The sequence below is a fragment of the Pan troglodytes genome, chromosome 12, assembly GCF_028858775.2.
Source record: "Pan troglodytes isolate AG18354 chromosome 12, NHGRI_mPanTro3-v2.0_pri, whole genome shotgun sequence".
Lineage (NCBI taxonomy): Eukaryota > Metazoa > Chordata > Mammalia > Primates > Hominidae > Pan > Pan troglodytes.
Genome location: NC_072410.2, coordinates 20,446,899 through 20,461,027, shown reverse-complemented (window position 1 = coordinate 20,461,027; position 14,129 = coordinate 20,446,899). Strand labels below are relative to the sequence as shown.

The 14,129-nt window shown below is 41.7% G+C and overlaps 1 protein-coding gene across 18 annotated transcripts in view; it reads left to right on the top strand.

Moving 5' to 3' along the window:
• Positions 1 to 14,129, top strand: part of IL18R1 (interleukin 18 receptor 1) — a 247,672-nt gene that overhangs the window by 214,365 nt on the left and 19,178 nt on the right. For 10 of the 18 annotated variants that reach the window (XM_063788950.1, XM_063788947.1, XM_063788952.1 and 7 more), the window contains 3 exons: positions 2,359 to 2,602; positions 6,397 to 6,562; positions 10,368 to 10,524. In XM_063788950.1, coding sequence (XP_063645020.1) covers positions 2,359 to 2,602; positions 6,397 to 6,562; positions 10,368 to 10,524 — 567 coding nt within the window. Of the gene's footprint in view, positions 1 to 2,358; positions 2,603 to 6,396; positions 6,563 to 7,753; positions 8,436 to 10,367; positions 10,525 to 14,129 lie in introns of those variants that run through there. The other 8 variants (XM_063788951.1, XM_063788946.1, XM_063788957.1 and 5 more) reach the window with 3 other exon arrangements.

Sequence of the window (14,129 nt, the reverse complement as noted above, 5' to 3'; positions counted from 1 at the left end):
GTACATCTTCCTTCCTGGTTTCTCTCATGGGCTGGTGTTGAGTTTCTGGGCTTTTTCAAGTGCATGGTGCAAGCTGTCAGTGAATCTATCATCCTGGGGCCTGGAGGATGGTGGCTGTCTTCTCTTAACTCCACTAGCTGTACTCCAATGGGGACTCTGTATGGGAGCCCCAACACCACATTTCCTTTCCACACTACCCTAGCAAAGATTCTACATGAGGGTTCCACCCCTGCAGCAAACTTTTGCCTGGACATCCAGCGTTTCCATACATCCTCTGAAACCTAGGCGTAGGTTCCCAAACCTCAATTCTTGACTTTTGTGCACCTGCAGCCTCAACACCATGTGGAAGCTGCCAAGGTTTGGGGCTTGCACCCTCTGAAGCCACAGCCTGACCTGGTATCTTGGCCTGTTTTAGCAATGGCTGGAGGGGTAGGATGCAGGGCACCAAGTCCCTAGGCTGCACACAGAAGGGGACCCTGGGCCCATCCCAGGAAATCATTTTTTTCTCTTAGGCTTCTGGGCCTGTGATGGGAGGGTCTGCCATGAAGATCTCTGACATACCCTAGAGGTATTTTTCCCATTGTCTTGGCAATTAACATTTGGGTCCTCATTTCTTATGCAAATTTCTGCAACCAGCTTTAATTCCATGCCCCCCATTCCAGCGAACATGGATTTTTCTCTCCTACCACATTCTCAAGCTGTGAATTTTCCAAACTCTTATGCTCTGTCACCTCTTGAAGGATTTGCTCTTTAGAAATTTCTTCTTCCAGATAATCATCTCTCAAGTTCAAAGTTCCATAGATCTCTAGGGCAAGGGCAAAATGCAACTAATCTCTTTGCTAAAACATAACAAGAGTCACTTTTGCTCCAGCTCCCCAAAAGTTCCTCATCTCCATCTGAGACCACCTCAGCCTGGACTTTATTGTCCATAACATTATCAGCATTTTGGTCAAAGCCATTTAACAAGTCTTTAGGAAGTTCCAAACTTTTCCATATTTTCTTATCTTCTTCAAACTGTTCCAACTGTTCCAAACTGACCTCCAAACTGTTCCAACCTCTGCCTGTATGCAGTTCCAAAGTCACTTCCACATTTTGTGTATCTTTACAGTAGCACCCCACTCCTGGTACCAATTTACTGTATTAGTCCATTCTTACACTGCTAATAAAGGCATACCTGAGACCAGGTAATTTATAAAGGAGAAAGATTTAATGGACTCAGTTCTGCAGGTCTGGGGAGGCCTCAGGAAACTTACAAAAGGGGGAAAAGCCCCTTACAAAACCATCAGATCTCATGAGAACTCACTCACTATCATGAGAACAGCATGAGGACTGCCCCCATGATTAAATTCAAGATGAGGTTTGAATGGGGACACAGCCAAACCATATCAGAATACTTCTATCACATCACTTCCTCTTTATGTTGTGGTTAACAATTTTGAGTTAAAACCAGACTGCTGCTTTGAGAAACAAACCCTGACTATAGAGAGGGCATTCTGTCCATGTCCTAAGGGAAATGTTTCGTTCAATTTAAATACTCTCATCCTCAAAATGCGGTAAAAGTGCACCCGAGAGTCACTGGAGGGTAGATTATGAGAAAGACCCATTAATGCTGAACTTGAAGTACCACAAGTGCAGAAAGAGGGGAAGGAGCACCTATCCTGTGTAGACGATGGTTCAGATATATTTCCAAAGCCAGAGAATCTGGGTCAATTGAGAAAGAGGGAAAGTGACAGATATGCAAATTTGGATTGATATTATATTAATGAATTCTTGAATATCCACATGGTGACCTACAGTAATAATAAATGTACACACACTGTAAGTTACATAGGCACACCTTTAACCATCCCCACACTTGCCAGGGAATGTTAGATAGGCAGGGTGAATGCAAGGTAAGTGAGATTTCTGATGGTGCAGAGGAAGAACGCCAAGGTTGCTAGGTTTCTTGTTTTCTTTTCTACTGAGACTCCTCAGCAGGGTATATTTTGAGGTAGGTATGGCAGCACTGTGACTTCTGTGGCTTTCCCTGTGAAGAAGTTGTAATGTGTAATATTTTCTTCTAAGAGGTGACACAATTATCAGTCTTCTAGCTACGGTTGGTTAAGTTTTGATACCTTCCTGTTGGGGAGAAACTGTCACAAGTTGTGTTTTCATCTATGTTCTGAAAGTGCCTTATCCTTTCTAGTGTTGGAAAGATTGATGCAAAAATAAAGAACCCACAGGAAATTGACACCGAGATTTCTCAGGACTTTCTTGCTAACCTTGCTTCTTCACCTAATGCAGTAGGAGACCAAAAAAAGTTACCTTTGTCATTTTGGTTTTTGTTTTTATTTATTTTACTTTACTAATCTTTTGAAGAATCTTGTACTTCACGTCCCCACATTACTGTGGTTGAAGGGGAACCTTTCTATCTGAAACATTGCTCGTGTTCACTTGCACATGAGATTGAAACAACCACCAAAAGCTGGTACAAAAGCAGTGGATCACAGGAACATGTGGAGCTGAACCCAAGGAGTTCCTCGAGAATTGCTTTGCATGACTGTGTTTTGGAGTTTTGGCCAGTTGAGTTGAATGACACAGGATCTTACTTTTTCCAAATGGAGTGAGTAACCCTTTCTTTTCAAAATGTATTTCACAGCCCTCTTGTCCTTTGTTCAGCAACTCAAATATGCAGTAATCTGAAAGGTCAGATAATCAGCACATCTTTTTCTTTCCTACTCTTCCTATGACATGAAATACATTCTTTGTTATGGAACAAAATAAGTTTATCTCTCTCTGCTTATTTTCTTAGTGATCTTAATGAAAGGAGATTACTTTGATAGGATTTCCTTTTAGGGGATCCTTACCAATGACAAGTGACGATTGCATGAAAGTCAGTTTTAAAATTCAGCTGCTCCTGTTGTCTACATGCCCCCAGTCAGATGAAATCAGCAGCTCGGACTTCACGATAATATTAATGTGTTGTGAATGGGGCAGTGTCAGCTTCCTGGGTGGCATCCTTGGTGGGGAGCAGGGATGGGGCTGATGCAGACACACACTAGTCCAGTCTGCAGGGGCTCACTGGGAGCCAGGTGGCAGTGCTAGTGGAGGAAGTGTGTGTCTGGCAGCCAATCACAACCCACAGCTGGCAGCAGTGAGAGAGGGCAACACGGAAGGGCTTTGCATTTTACTCATGAGGTGGCCCTAGATTGTGCCAGGATACTCGAAATTGGGTTGCATAACTTCCATGAAATGAGCACAGCCAACTGAAAGCATCACCCACACTTACCGAACATGTTTCTTTTTAGATGTACCTACCTACATACGTAGGTAGTTTTATAGAGACTTGAGACTGACCTGTAAGAAATAGCTCAGGGCCAGCTGAAGGTGATGGTGTGTAGATTTCATATGTAGCAGATTTCTTTTAGAAGCACTTCTAGAGTGAGTCCTGATCATTATCAACCATGCTGTTGAGAGCAGAGTGAGCTACCACTGTGAAACCTTGGTAGCACTTCTGTGGTTTTGCACCAAATCAGGTCATTTTTTTTTTAGTTTTTATACATAGGAACTCCCAGGTATCAGAAAAAAATTAAATAAATCTTTTGATAAAAACCAATACATTTTTAGATGATCTTTTAAGAGTGATAATTACAGAAATGGGTCACAACTGGGATTTTTCATAACAAGCTAAGGAAGAATGAATACTCACAAATGGGGTAAAGGAAAAAGAACAACAAACACTGCCAGGAACAGCCAGGCATCTATCATCATCACTTGGAGATAACAGAAGCAAATGGCATTGGCCATCTTTCTGATATGGGTAGTAGAGAATACAGCCTGGCTTAGGAAGCAACAATGGAAGCAAGAGATTGAGGCAGGATGTCAGAGAGAGGTGTGGAGAGACAGGGTAGCAGATAGGAGATGCTAAGAAAAACGAGGTGTCCCAGAGTGGATATTGGAGACTGATCACTATGAGAGTAAAGTGATGAGGAGAGAAGCAGCTTTGACAATGGCCTTGAAAATAAATGGGATTCTACATGGAAGCAGGTTGTTTTAGACACCCAGGAGCATAGAAGATACAGACATATTCAAATATAGCATAATTAGTAAGCAGTATTTACTGCAGATGTGTGTGTATACACATATGTGTTCTAACTTAGGTGTGTACCCCTTTGTAGTTTGATGTGGGATCTATCAGTGAACAGACTTTACACCTGAAAATTTCCCATTAGAACAGTAATTCTTTAATTTTTAGGAGTACATTGCTAATAATCAAATGCCACTGAGGACTGATAATTTAATCCTGCAGTGAAAATCACTTTATCCCACCAAATTTTAAGAACGAAATCAACTAAGAAGGAAGGGGATACAAAAGGGGTAGTTTTCAATGATAGAGATGAAGAAATGAAGGTAGAGGGAAATGTACACACAGAAATCTAATAAACCAATCCTAGGCTGACAGGCAGCAAGTTCAGCTTGGTGAGCAGCCTCGGAAGTGGGGGCTGGTGTTTATCCCCTGGTGTGTGTGGACAAAAATGAGTGGTTTTCATAACCAGGATGGGCTGGGCCTGCAGCAGGAAAGTGTGGTCACAGCTTTGGGTCAGTTGGCCTCAGTGTTAACCCCAGCCTTGGAGCTCCTGGATGGCAGGTGCAGTGTGTTGTTGATTGTTTCAGTGTTCCTAGCGCAGTGTCCTGCACATGGAGTGTCATCAGTCCTCTAGTATTTGTTGAGTGTTAGGAATTGAGGATTACAGAGGCAGAGAACAATGTAGTCTGAAAAAATGGGGATATTCATGTACCCTATTCCTTTTAAGCAACAAGTCATAGAGATCCAGAAATCTCTATCTCTCCAATTCATTGAGGTCGAAGTTGGGGAGACATTACAAAAACACACTTGAGAAGAAGGTGCTGCCAATGGGATCCTGAATCCATTTCAAGGGCCAGGTAGCTCTATCATGTCCCATGGCCATGGACCCACTGCCTATAACTGTGACAACAGCCTGCCACATTCTCCAGTCATGGCCAATGTTTTATAAATTCATGCCCAAGGTGAAGGGGCCAGATTCATTGGATTGTGAAAGTGTAGAATTGTGCAGAGCACTTCTGGCCTCTGGGGCCAAATAGATGTGCATTTGTACCCTGGCCCCATCTTGTAGCAAGTGTGTGGCCTGAGTGAGTTGTTTAACCTGTCTGAGATTTAGCATTCTCATCTGAGCCTAAGGAAAATAGTCATCTCCCTTGCATGTACATAGTCTAATACCTGGAACTCAGTAAGTGTTAGTCTTTTCTTCCTTCTATCCTATTGTAGACCTAAAGGGGAACTGGAAGAGCCTAAGGTGGGCACAAATGTGTCAGGCATAGAGGATAACTTAAAAACACGTGTCTGCTGTATTTAGCAAATAAATCTATACATCACAGGTGCAGTGGAAGCAAACATGAAATTTGAAACATTTTCTCTTTAAAAACTTCATTTAAAAAATACTGTATTGTTTTCCAATTCCAGATCACCTTTTTTTGTTGGTGGTGTTGTTTTTTTTTTTTGAGATGGAATTTCGCTCTTGTTACCCAGGCTGGAGTGCGATGGCGCGATCTCCACTCACTGCAACCTCCGCCTCCTGCCTCAGCTTCCCGAGTAGCTGGAATTACCGCACCCAGCTAATTTTTGTAGTTTTAGTAGAGACGGAGTTTCACCACATTGACCAGGCTGGTCTCAAACTCCTGACCTCAGGTGATCCACCTGCCTTGGCCTCCCAAAGTGCTGGGATTACAGATGTGAGCCACTGCACCTGGCCTAGTGATAGTCCTGATCACTAGTTTCTGATCAGGAGTATCAACTATAAAATCTATTCACACTTACTTTTGGTCAGTCAGGCATTTAAAGAGCTAATTCAATTACACTGAGGGCAGCAACTCCAGACTTTGGTTTATTCAACAGTAAAAGAAGGGGATTGGAACAAGTTGCCTTGAGAAACAAAACCTAATGCATATATACACATATTTAGAAAACAACATCAGGAGTTTATAGACCTTTTGAAACCAAAGCCACCCTCCCATCCTGGGCCAAGACTCTCTGAACTTATCCATCAGTGAAGATCACTGACATTGTAAAGATTTGCTTTTCTGACATCCATAATATGTTGTCTGCAGTAGGATATGTGCGTGTGTGCGTGTGCATGTGTGTGTCTCTGTGTGTAGACTGCTCAGGTTTCCATTTATTACCCCCTGCTCCCATGACAGTTTTTAAAGTTCTTGCTCCTCTGAATCAAGCGGAGGCAGAGCAGGGTTTGCACATCAATGAATCAATCTCTGTAATAAAAATAAAGGAAAAATATTGTAACTGGTTACTAAAGGGAAGATGGGTGATATTTGCAAAGTTTCTGTAGCATTATAAAATACCTTTACACTTTTATTCCATAGAAATTATACTCAGAAATGGAAATTAAATGTCATCAGAAGAAATAAACACAGCTGTTTCACTGAAAGACAAGTAACTAGTAAAATTGTGGAAGTTAAAAAATTTTTGCAGATAACCTGTGAAAACAGTTACTATCAAACACTGGTCAACGGCACATCATTGTATAAGGTAATGCTTTTATAATATTTTAACTTTAAGACTTGATGGAAAAGATAAAATTCCCAAATGAGGGGCTGAGAGCTACCATTTTGGTCTCATAACAAATAAGCTGCCTGATCCCACATGGCTCACTTGCCCTGTTTGAGCCAAGTATCCTCACTGGCTTGTTGTCAAGAGCTGATACATAGTATTAAAATATTTTCCACAGTAGTTTACCTGGATTTGGTGTTCAATAAATGATCACAGTTTCTTCTCCCACACTCTTCCTTCATTTTCCTTCTCTTTCGATAAGTTAGTTTTTAGGAATGCTAGTTTAAGGATTTCCATTTTCTCCTGTCACATGTACTTAACATGTAAAACTCAATTGTATATGTTTTTCTGAATATATTAGTTCATTTTATAAAATTGGAAATGGTAATGCTTTTATAATATTTTAACTTTAAAACTGAAAAATGAAGAAAGCAAAAATCACTCATAAATCCATCACGGACTTTTTTTTTCTGTGAAGCATCTGCTTTTTAAAAGTGGTATATATTTTTTTTTATGTTTTTTCCTCTAAGAATTACATTGTGACTATCCCTTCACATCTTTAAATGATCTTCTAAACATGGGCTTTCAGTTTTTATGTGCCTGGTTTCATCTAACTAACCCCCTTGTTTCATCTAACTAATCCCATTGTTATTGGACATTTGTGAATTGCCTATTTTTCACTATTATTTAAAGGCTAAAATGAATACCATTTCCACAAATCCTTGGGTGTTTATATAATTTGTCCTTCAACAAAATCACTAAATGTAGAATTACTGGATCAGAGGCTGTGAGCATGTTTTTATGTCTTTTTCTTCACACTATCAAACTTGTCTCCAGGGAGCTCTGCCAATTTTACCCCACACTTGAAAAAAGAATCCCAATTTTTTGTCACCTCCACAACACAGGGAAATAATGCTCCTAGAATGTTTAAAATTTGATATGAAAAATTTCTAAAACTCCTAGTGGTTTTTTCACTTTTCTTAGTAATAAATTAAACTTTTGTATATATTTGTTGTATCTTACTGCAATCAGGCAATTTTGTGGGTTGCCCGTTTATTTTTTTCTGTTTTCTTCAGTTGGTATACCTTTTACCTGTTGATTTTTAAAAGCTCTTATACACCATGGATTACTATGCAGTCATAAAAAAGCATGAGTTCATGTCTTTTGTAGGGACATGGATGAAGCTGGAAACCATCATTCTCAGAAAACTAATACAGGAATAGAAAACCAAACACTGCATGTTCTCACTCATAAGTGGGAGGTGAACAATGAGAACACATGGACACAGGGAGGGGAACATCACACACCAGGGCCTGTTGTGTGGGGTGGGAGGGTAGGGGATGTATAGCATTAGGAGAAATACCTAATGTAGATGACAAATAGATGGGTTCAGCAAACCACCATGGCACATGTATACCTATGTAACAAACCTGCACATTCTCCACATATACCCCAGAACTTAAAGTATAATTTAAAAAAAGCTCTTTTAGACCACGCTATAGGAATTATATATACACATACATAGCGTGTGTGAGTGTAGTGTGTGTATGCATAAAAAACATACACACTCCCATCCACACACATACGCAACACAAATTGTGTAGTTCAGGGGTCCCCAATCCCCATGCCACTCCCCCTCACTAACATTACCACCTCCTGTGAGATCCGCAGCTGCATTAGACTCTCACAGGAGTAAGAACCCTATTGTGAACTGTGCATGCGAGGAATCTATGTTGCATGCTCCTTATGAGAATCTAATGCCTGATGATCTGTCACTGTCTCCCATCACCCCCAGATAGGACCACCTATTTGCAGGAAAACAAGCTCAGGGCTCCACTGATTCTACATTTTGGTGAGTTGTATAATTATCTCATTATATATTACAGTGTAATAACAATAGAAATAAAGTGCACAATAAATGTAATGTGCCTGAATCATCCCCAAACCAACCATTCCCCCCTCAACCCCTGCCCACCCTGGTCCATGGAAAAGTTGTCATTCATGAAATCAGTCTCTGTGTCAAAACGGTTGGGGACAGCTGATGTAGTTTATATGGAATAACAAATCTGAATAATATGACTCTGTCGTGGAAACTTTAAAGACCTATAAGAGAGAGTGGTCTGAACAGAACTTGGGAAATCTGAAGCGAGTGATGATAATATCCTTGAAACTTTTGTTTGTGCCTTATGCTTGAACACTGTTTACTTGTGATTTCCAAAGACAGCTCTTGTCTGAAATGTTTTCTAAACACTCGAATCAGTCCTGAGTTGACTTTATTCTATTTCCCATCAATGTACAAATGTGTTACAGTACATGTAAATTAGTGAGGCTTGGTGTGCTGAGTTTTAAGAAATTCCGTTCGGGTGCAGTGGCTCACACCTGTAATCCCAGCACTTTGTGAGGCTGAGGTGGGCGGATTATGAGGTCAGGAGATCGAGACCATGCTGGCTAATATGGTGAAACCCCATCTCTACTAAAAATACAAAAAATTAGCTGGGTGTGGTGGCACATGCCTGTAGTCCCAACTGCTCGGGAGGCTGAGGAAGGAGAATCACTTGAACCCGGGAGGCAGAGGTTGCAGTGAGCCGAGATTGGGCCACTGAACTCCAGCCTGGGGGAGAGAGGGATACTCCATCTCAAAAAAAAAAAAAAAAGAAAAAAGAAATTCCAAAGTGCAGATATTTAAATTAAGAGCATTGGTGCACCAAGGATATTTAGCTAAACAATTGACCACAGGGCTAAGTATTCTAAGCTAAGTATTCTAAGCCTGTTGACTGATCATGACTTCACCCGAGAGCAAGGAGGCTAATTCAGTAGATAATTGATTGGAAAGGAAAATGAAGAGTCTCTGATCTTTTCTATAGCTTGAAAAAATTAGTTTGGCTTTATAAAATTTTGACTTATACATAAATAATTTACTGATGTGAGGTACACATGTGGGTGCTTCACGGGCACATTCTATGCACAATGGGTCTAGCCCCAGTGGCTGCCAGCTCTGAGGGAGAAGTCTGTGGGCAGTAGGTTCTCCTTGCTTGGTATTTGCAGAAACAGTGTCCAATGGTCAAGGATGGCCATTCAGCCCCCAGACATCCCATGTGGTCCCTGCATGGCTCTGGGACCTACCTCTGGGTGTCAGATGTGCTGGATTGAAGAAAGTGGCTTTATTACAATTAGTATTAATTCCTGTGACATGTATGGAAATGTGTGTGTGAGAGAGAGATGTTTCAGTGTATGTATGGATTTGAATATTGCTGATGCATTTCTAATCAGCTCGCTGGCTTCTGATGGAGGGTGTCAAAGGTGGGGGTGGTCTGCGAGCTACTCATTCTCTGAGTAATTCTCCACCCATCCCACTATCCATCCCTGGGATGCATAGTCCAGAATACATACGATTGGACTGAACATGCATGAAATAGAGTTGTGACTCAAGCAAGGATTTTTGAAGTAGTGTTCTCTCTCTCTCGCTCTCCCTGTTTCTCTCTCTCTGCATGTGTGTAAAAGAGAGAGATGAAAGAATATTGATGAAAGCGGCTACAGTGCTCATATTGCCCCATGCTCTACTTCCCAGCATATATTAATAATGATAATCATGCCAACAGCAATGGGATCGCATTTAATTGTTTCAGTAAAAGTAGTACCAAGTAACTGGGACATATGTCCAGGAATTGCTACTTTCCATTCTTTTTTCCTTTTTGTCTAAAGATCTTTAGCTCAAAAATTTGGATCACTGTAATATCAATTCGGCTTTTACTTAAAGTATTTTAACTTGTTTTATTAAAAACAGAACTGTAAAAAGCTACCACTGGAGAACAATAAAAACCCAACGATAAAGAAGAACGCCGAGTTTGAAGATCAGGGGTATTACTCCTGCGTGCATTTCCTTCATCATAATGGAAAACTATTTAACATCACTAAAACCTTCAATATAACAATAGTGGAAGGTAAGGGAAATCTTAGAATTGGGAAGAAACAGATGTATTTTAGTAAAATGGAATTTTTTCATTCTTCAAAACTGTGTAGGAATTGAGAGTCCACTTATTTGGGGTTGTGACCACACCACTAGTTCAAATATAACGGTCAAAATCTTCATTCTGGTGCTCCTCTACTTGGCTAAATAAACCTTTCTTTTTGGCAGGAAATGAAAATCTGTATGAATAAACCTCACATGAGTCAGCTCTCTCTTATATATGAAATTTGAGTAAATTGTGGAATCTTTTGTTGTTGAATTTACATTTTCACTTTACAAATATTTAGTGAAGATATCTATACTCAATAAACTGTACTTAGCACAAGGAGGCAGGGAAGCAAGGAAGTATGAGATGAAGTGAGGACTGTACTATTCTCAAGGGATTTGATTATAATCAGGAGAGGCAATAAGCTACATAAAGGTGTATGAAACAGCATCAACTGTGAGGCTGCAAGAGTGCAGGGGGAGGTTGGAGGAAGGACTGATGCAGGAGGCTCCATTTGACCTGGGTCTTGGAGGAGGAGCCTCATGAAGCAGTGACCTGCTGGGGGAAGGGATCTCCACTGGGAGAGTGTAAGGAACACTGATGTGCTGGTGGGAGGGGAGGGATGCTGGACCCAGGCTGTGTGTGATGGAGGAACAGAATCCTGGGACATTAAAGGTATTTAATTAAACCTCACGCAGTGAAGATATTCATCATAAGGCACAGCCAATGATTGATCATCCAGTCCCTTCTTGGGAACTATCAAGGAAATGACCAAATCACACAGCAGTGTAGTCCAGATTTTAATATCTGATTGTTGAAGTCTTTTTTTACCATTGAGTCCAAATATCCCTTCTCGTAGCTTCCAATCACTGATTTTGATTTGCCTTCAAGAATTTCACAGATTAAACCTGGCTCCTTCTTAAAATGACAGCTCCTTTCGTGATCTGAAGACAGGTGGCTTATCCAGTCTGGATTTTTTTCCCCATCATCCTGAGAAACTGGAAACTGTAACACTTGTGTGGGTGGCTTGTTCAACAAAATCTGTGGGCTCACATTTGCTACAGCCTTTGCTTTAGCAACATCTTTCCTCTTCACTACAACCATATAGCTATATACACCCACATGTTGCCACAGTAACAAATTATCCCAAGTTTAGTGTCTTCGGTAAAATCAAGGTTTTGGCAGAATTGCTTTACTTCTGGAGGCTGTAGGGGAAAATGCATTTCTTTTATTTTTTAATTTATTTTATATTTTTGAGATGGAGTCTTGCTCTGTTGCCTAGGCTGCAGTGCAGTGGCGCAGCCTTGGGGCTCACTGCAAGCTCCACCTCCTGGGTTCACACCATTCTCCTGCCTCAGCCTCCCGAGTAGCTGGGACTGCAGGCACCCGCCACCACGCCTGGCTAATTTTTGTATTTTTTTTAGTAGAGACGGGGTTTCACCATGTTAGCCAGGATGGTCTCGGTCTCCTGACCTTGTGATCCCCCTGCCTTGGTCTCCCAAAGTACTGAAATTATAGGCGTAAGCCACTGTGCCAGGCTGGAAAATGCGTTTCTTTGCCTTTGCTTTCTCCAGCTTCTAGAGACCACTTGCATTTCTTGGCTTGTGCTACTTCATTTCAGAGCCAAACACATTCGCTTCCCTTACCTCATCTCCTTTTTGACTCTGACCTTTCTGTCTCCCTCTGATGAGGACCTTGAGACAGCATTGTGCCCACCTAGATAATCCAGGGTGATCCCCCTATCTCAAGATCCTTAATTTAATCACACCTGGAGGTTCTTTTTGCCATGTAACATATCGTATTCACAGGAACTCAGGAGTAGGATGTGGGAAACTTCAGGGTCTATTATTCTGCCTGCCACAGCCCAGAACCTGGGAAACCCATAACTGTATTTTTAAACTCAAAAACTTAAATTATGTGTATAATCATCTACCCTAAACTCTCCAACTTTACTTTCCTACATCTGTTTTTAATCTCATATAAATCTCTGTTACTTTGATACTTTCAGAACCTACACCCTCTTTCCCACCATCTTTGCTTTCTGCCCATCAGCAGCTCTTTCCTTCCTTCTTTGATGAAGCTGTAGGAATATCCATTATTAAAAGGGTACTTGCTATGGGCCAGGGATAGTGCCAAGTACTGGAGTTGAATCATGTCATATAATCCTCACAACAGCTCCATGAGACTGTGGCCTTGGGTGAGTTAATTTCCTTAGTTCCTCTCTGCCTCAGATTCCTCATCATGAAATGGGACAGTAATGGTTCATCCCTCGTAGGGTTGGCTGACGATGACTGAGTGAGTGTGTGTACAGCTCTAGGATGGCTCTAGGGACAGTAAGAGTTCTGCTGTAATGACCATCTCCCACTGCTAGGTTCCCAAACCTCACCTGCAGCACAAGCTATTCTTCTCCCATAATTGTCCATCTTATTTTTCTTGTCTTCTTGGAGAATGTCAACTGAGTCTCTCAGGACTCCATTCAAATGTCGCTCCTCCTTCATGCCCCCATGGCCTCTTGTTTGTATTTCTGATTGCTGTCAGAATTGCAATACATGTGTGTCTCTGTCAATAACTTGAAAGGTTTCTGGAAAGGTTTGCACTGACTTCTGTTCCTCATCTTTGCATCTTGGATACCTACGATTGGCACTTGGCACATAAAGGTGCTCATTACATGCCTGTTGTGTGCATCACTGAGACAGAAACAACTCCTTTGATGCCACATACAACAAGAAGTCTAGACGCTTCACCATCCTGGCTATTTTTCTTTGGATTTGGCAAAGTTTGCCATGAGTCTACAGAAATTAGAGCTTGGAGTTGGGGAAGACAGCCAGGAGGTGTTCTGACCTGTGTTGAGGACAGAGAGGTTCTGAGCTCGTGCCTTCTCCATGTTGTGTCTTTATTACAGTCCCCTTGCCTTCACAGATGGAGATCTCTCAGCTGCTACATAGTGACTGCTGTAGTGGTGGAAAGGTGTGATACCTCTCCTCCCCATCCTAAGGGTCATGGCAATGTTCCCATAACAAAAGACAGATTAACAAGGGGCAAGCAAGTTTTATGTGACATGGGAGCCTTCAGAAATGAAGACCCTGGGGCCGGGTGTGGTGGCTCATGCTGGTAATCCTAGCACTTTGGGAGGCCGAGGCGGATGGATCACCTGAGGCCAGGAGTTCGGGACAGGCCTGGCCAACATGGCAAAACCCCATCTCTACTAAAAACAGAAAAATTAGCTGGGCTTGGTGGTGGGCACCTGTAATCCCAGCTACTTGGGAGGCTGAGGCAGGGAGAATTGCTTGAACCCAGGAGACGGAGGTTGCAGTGAGCCGAGGTTGTGCCATTGCACTCCAGCCTGGGTGACAGAGCAAGACTCGGTCTCAAAAAAAAAAAAAAAAAAAAAAAAAAAAAGGAAAGAAATGAATACCCTAAGACTCAGGGAAACCCGTTTTTTTCTTTTTAAATGCTTAGGTTCTAGAAGCATGGACAGCCATGTAGAAATGTGATTGGACAAAAGGGTATGACCTAATGCTAATGGACTGAGTGGGGAAACCCAGCAAGACCTGTCCAGATTCTTCTTGGCCTCTCTGTTATATTTCCTTTTC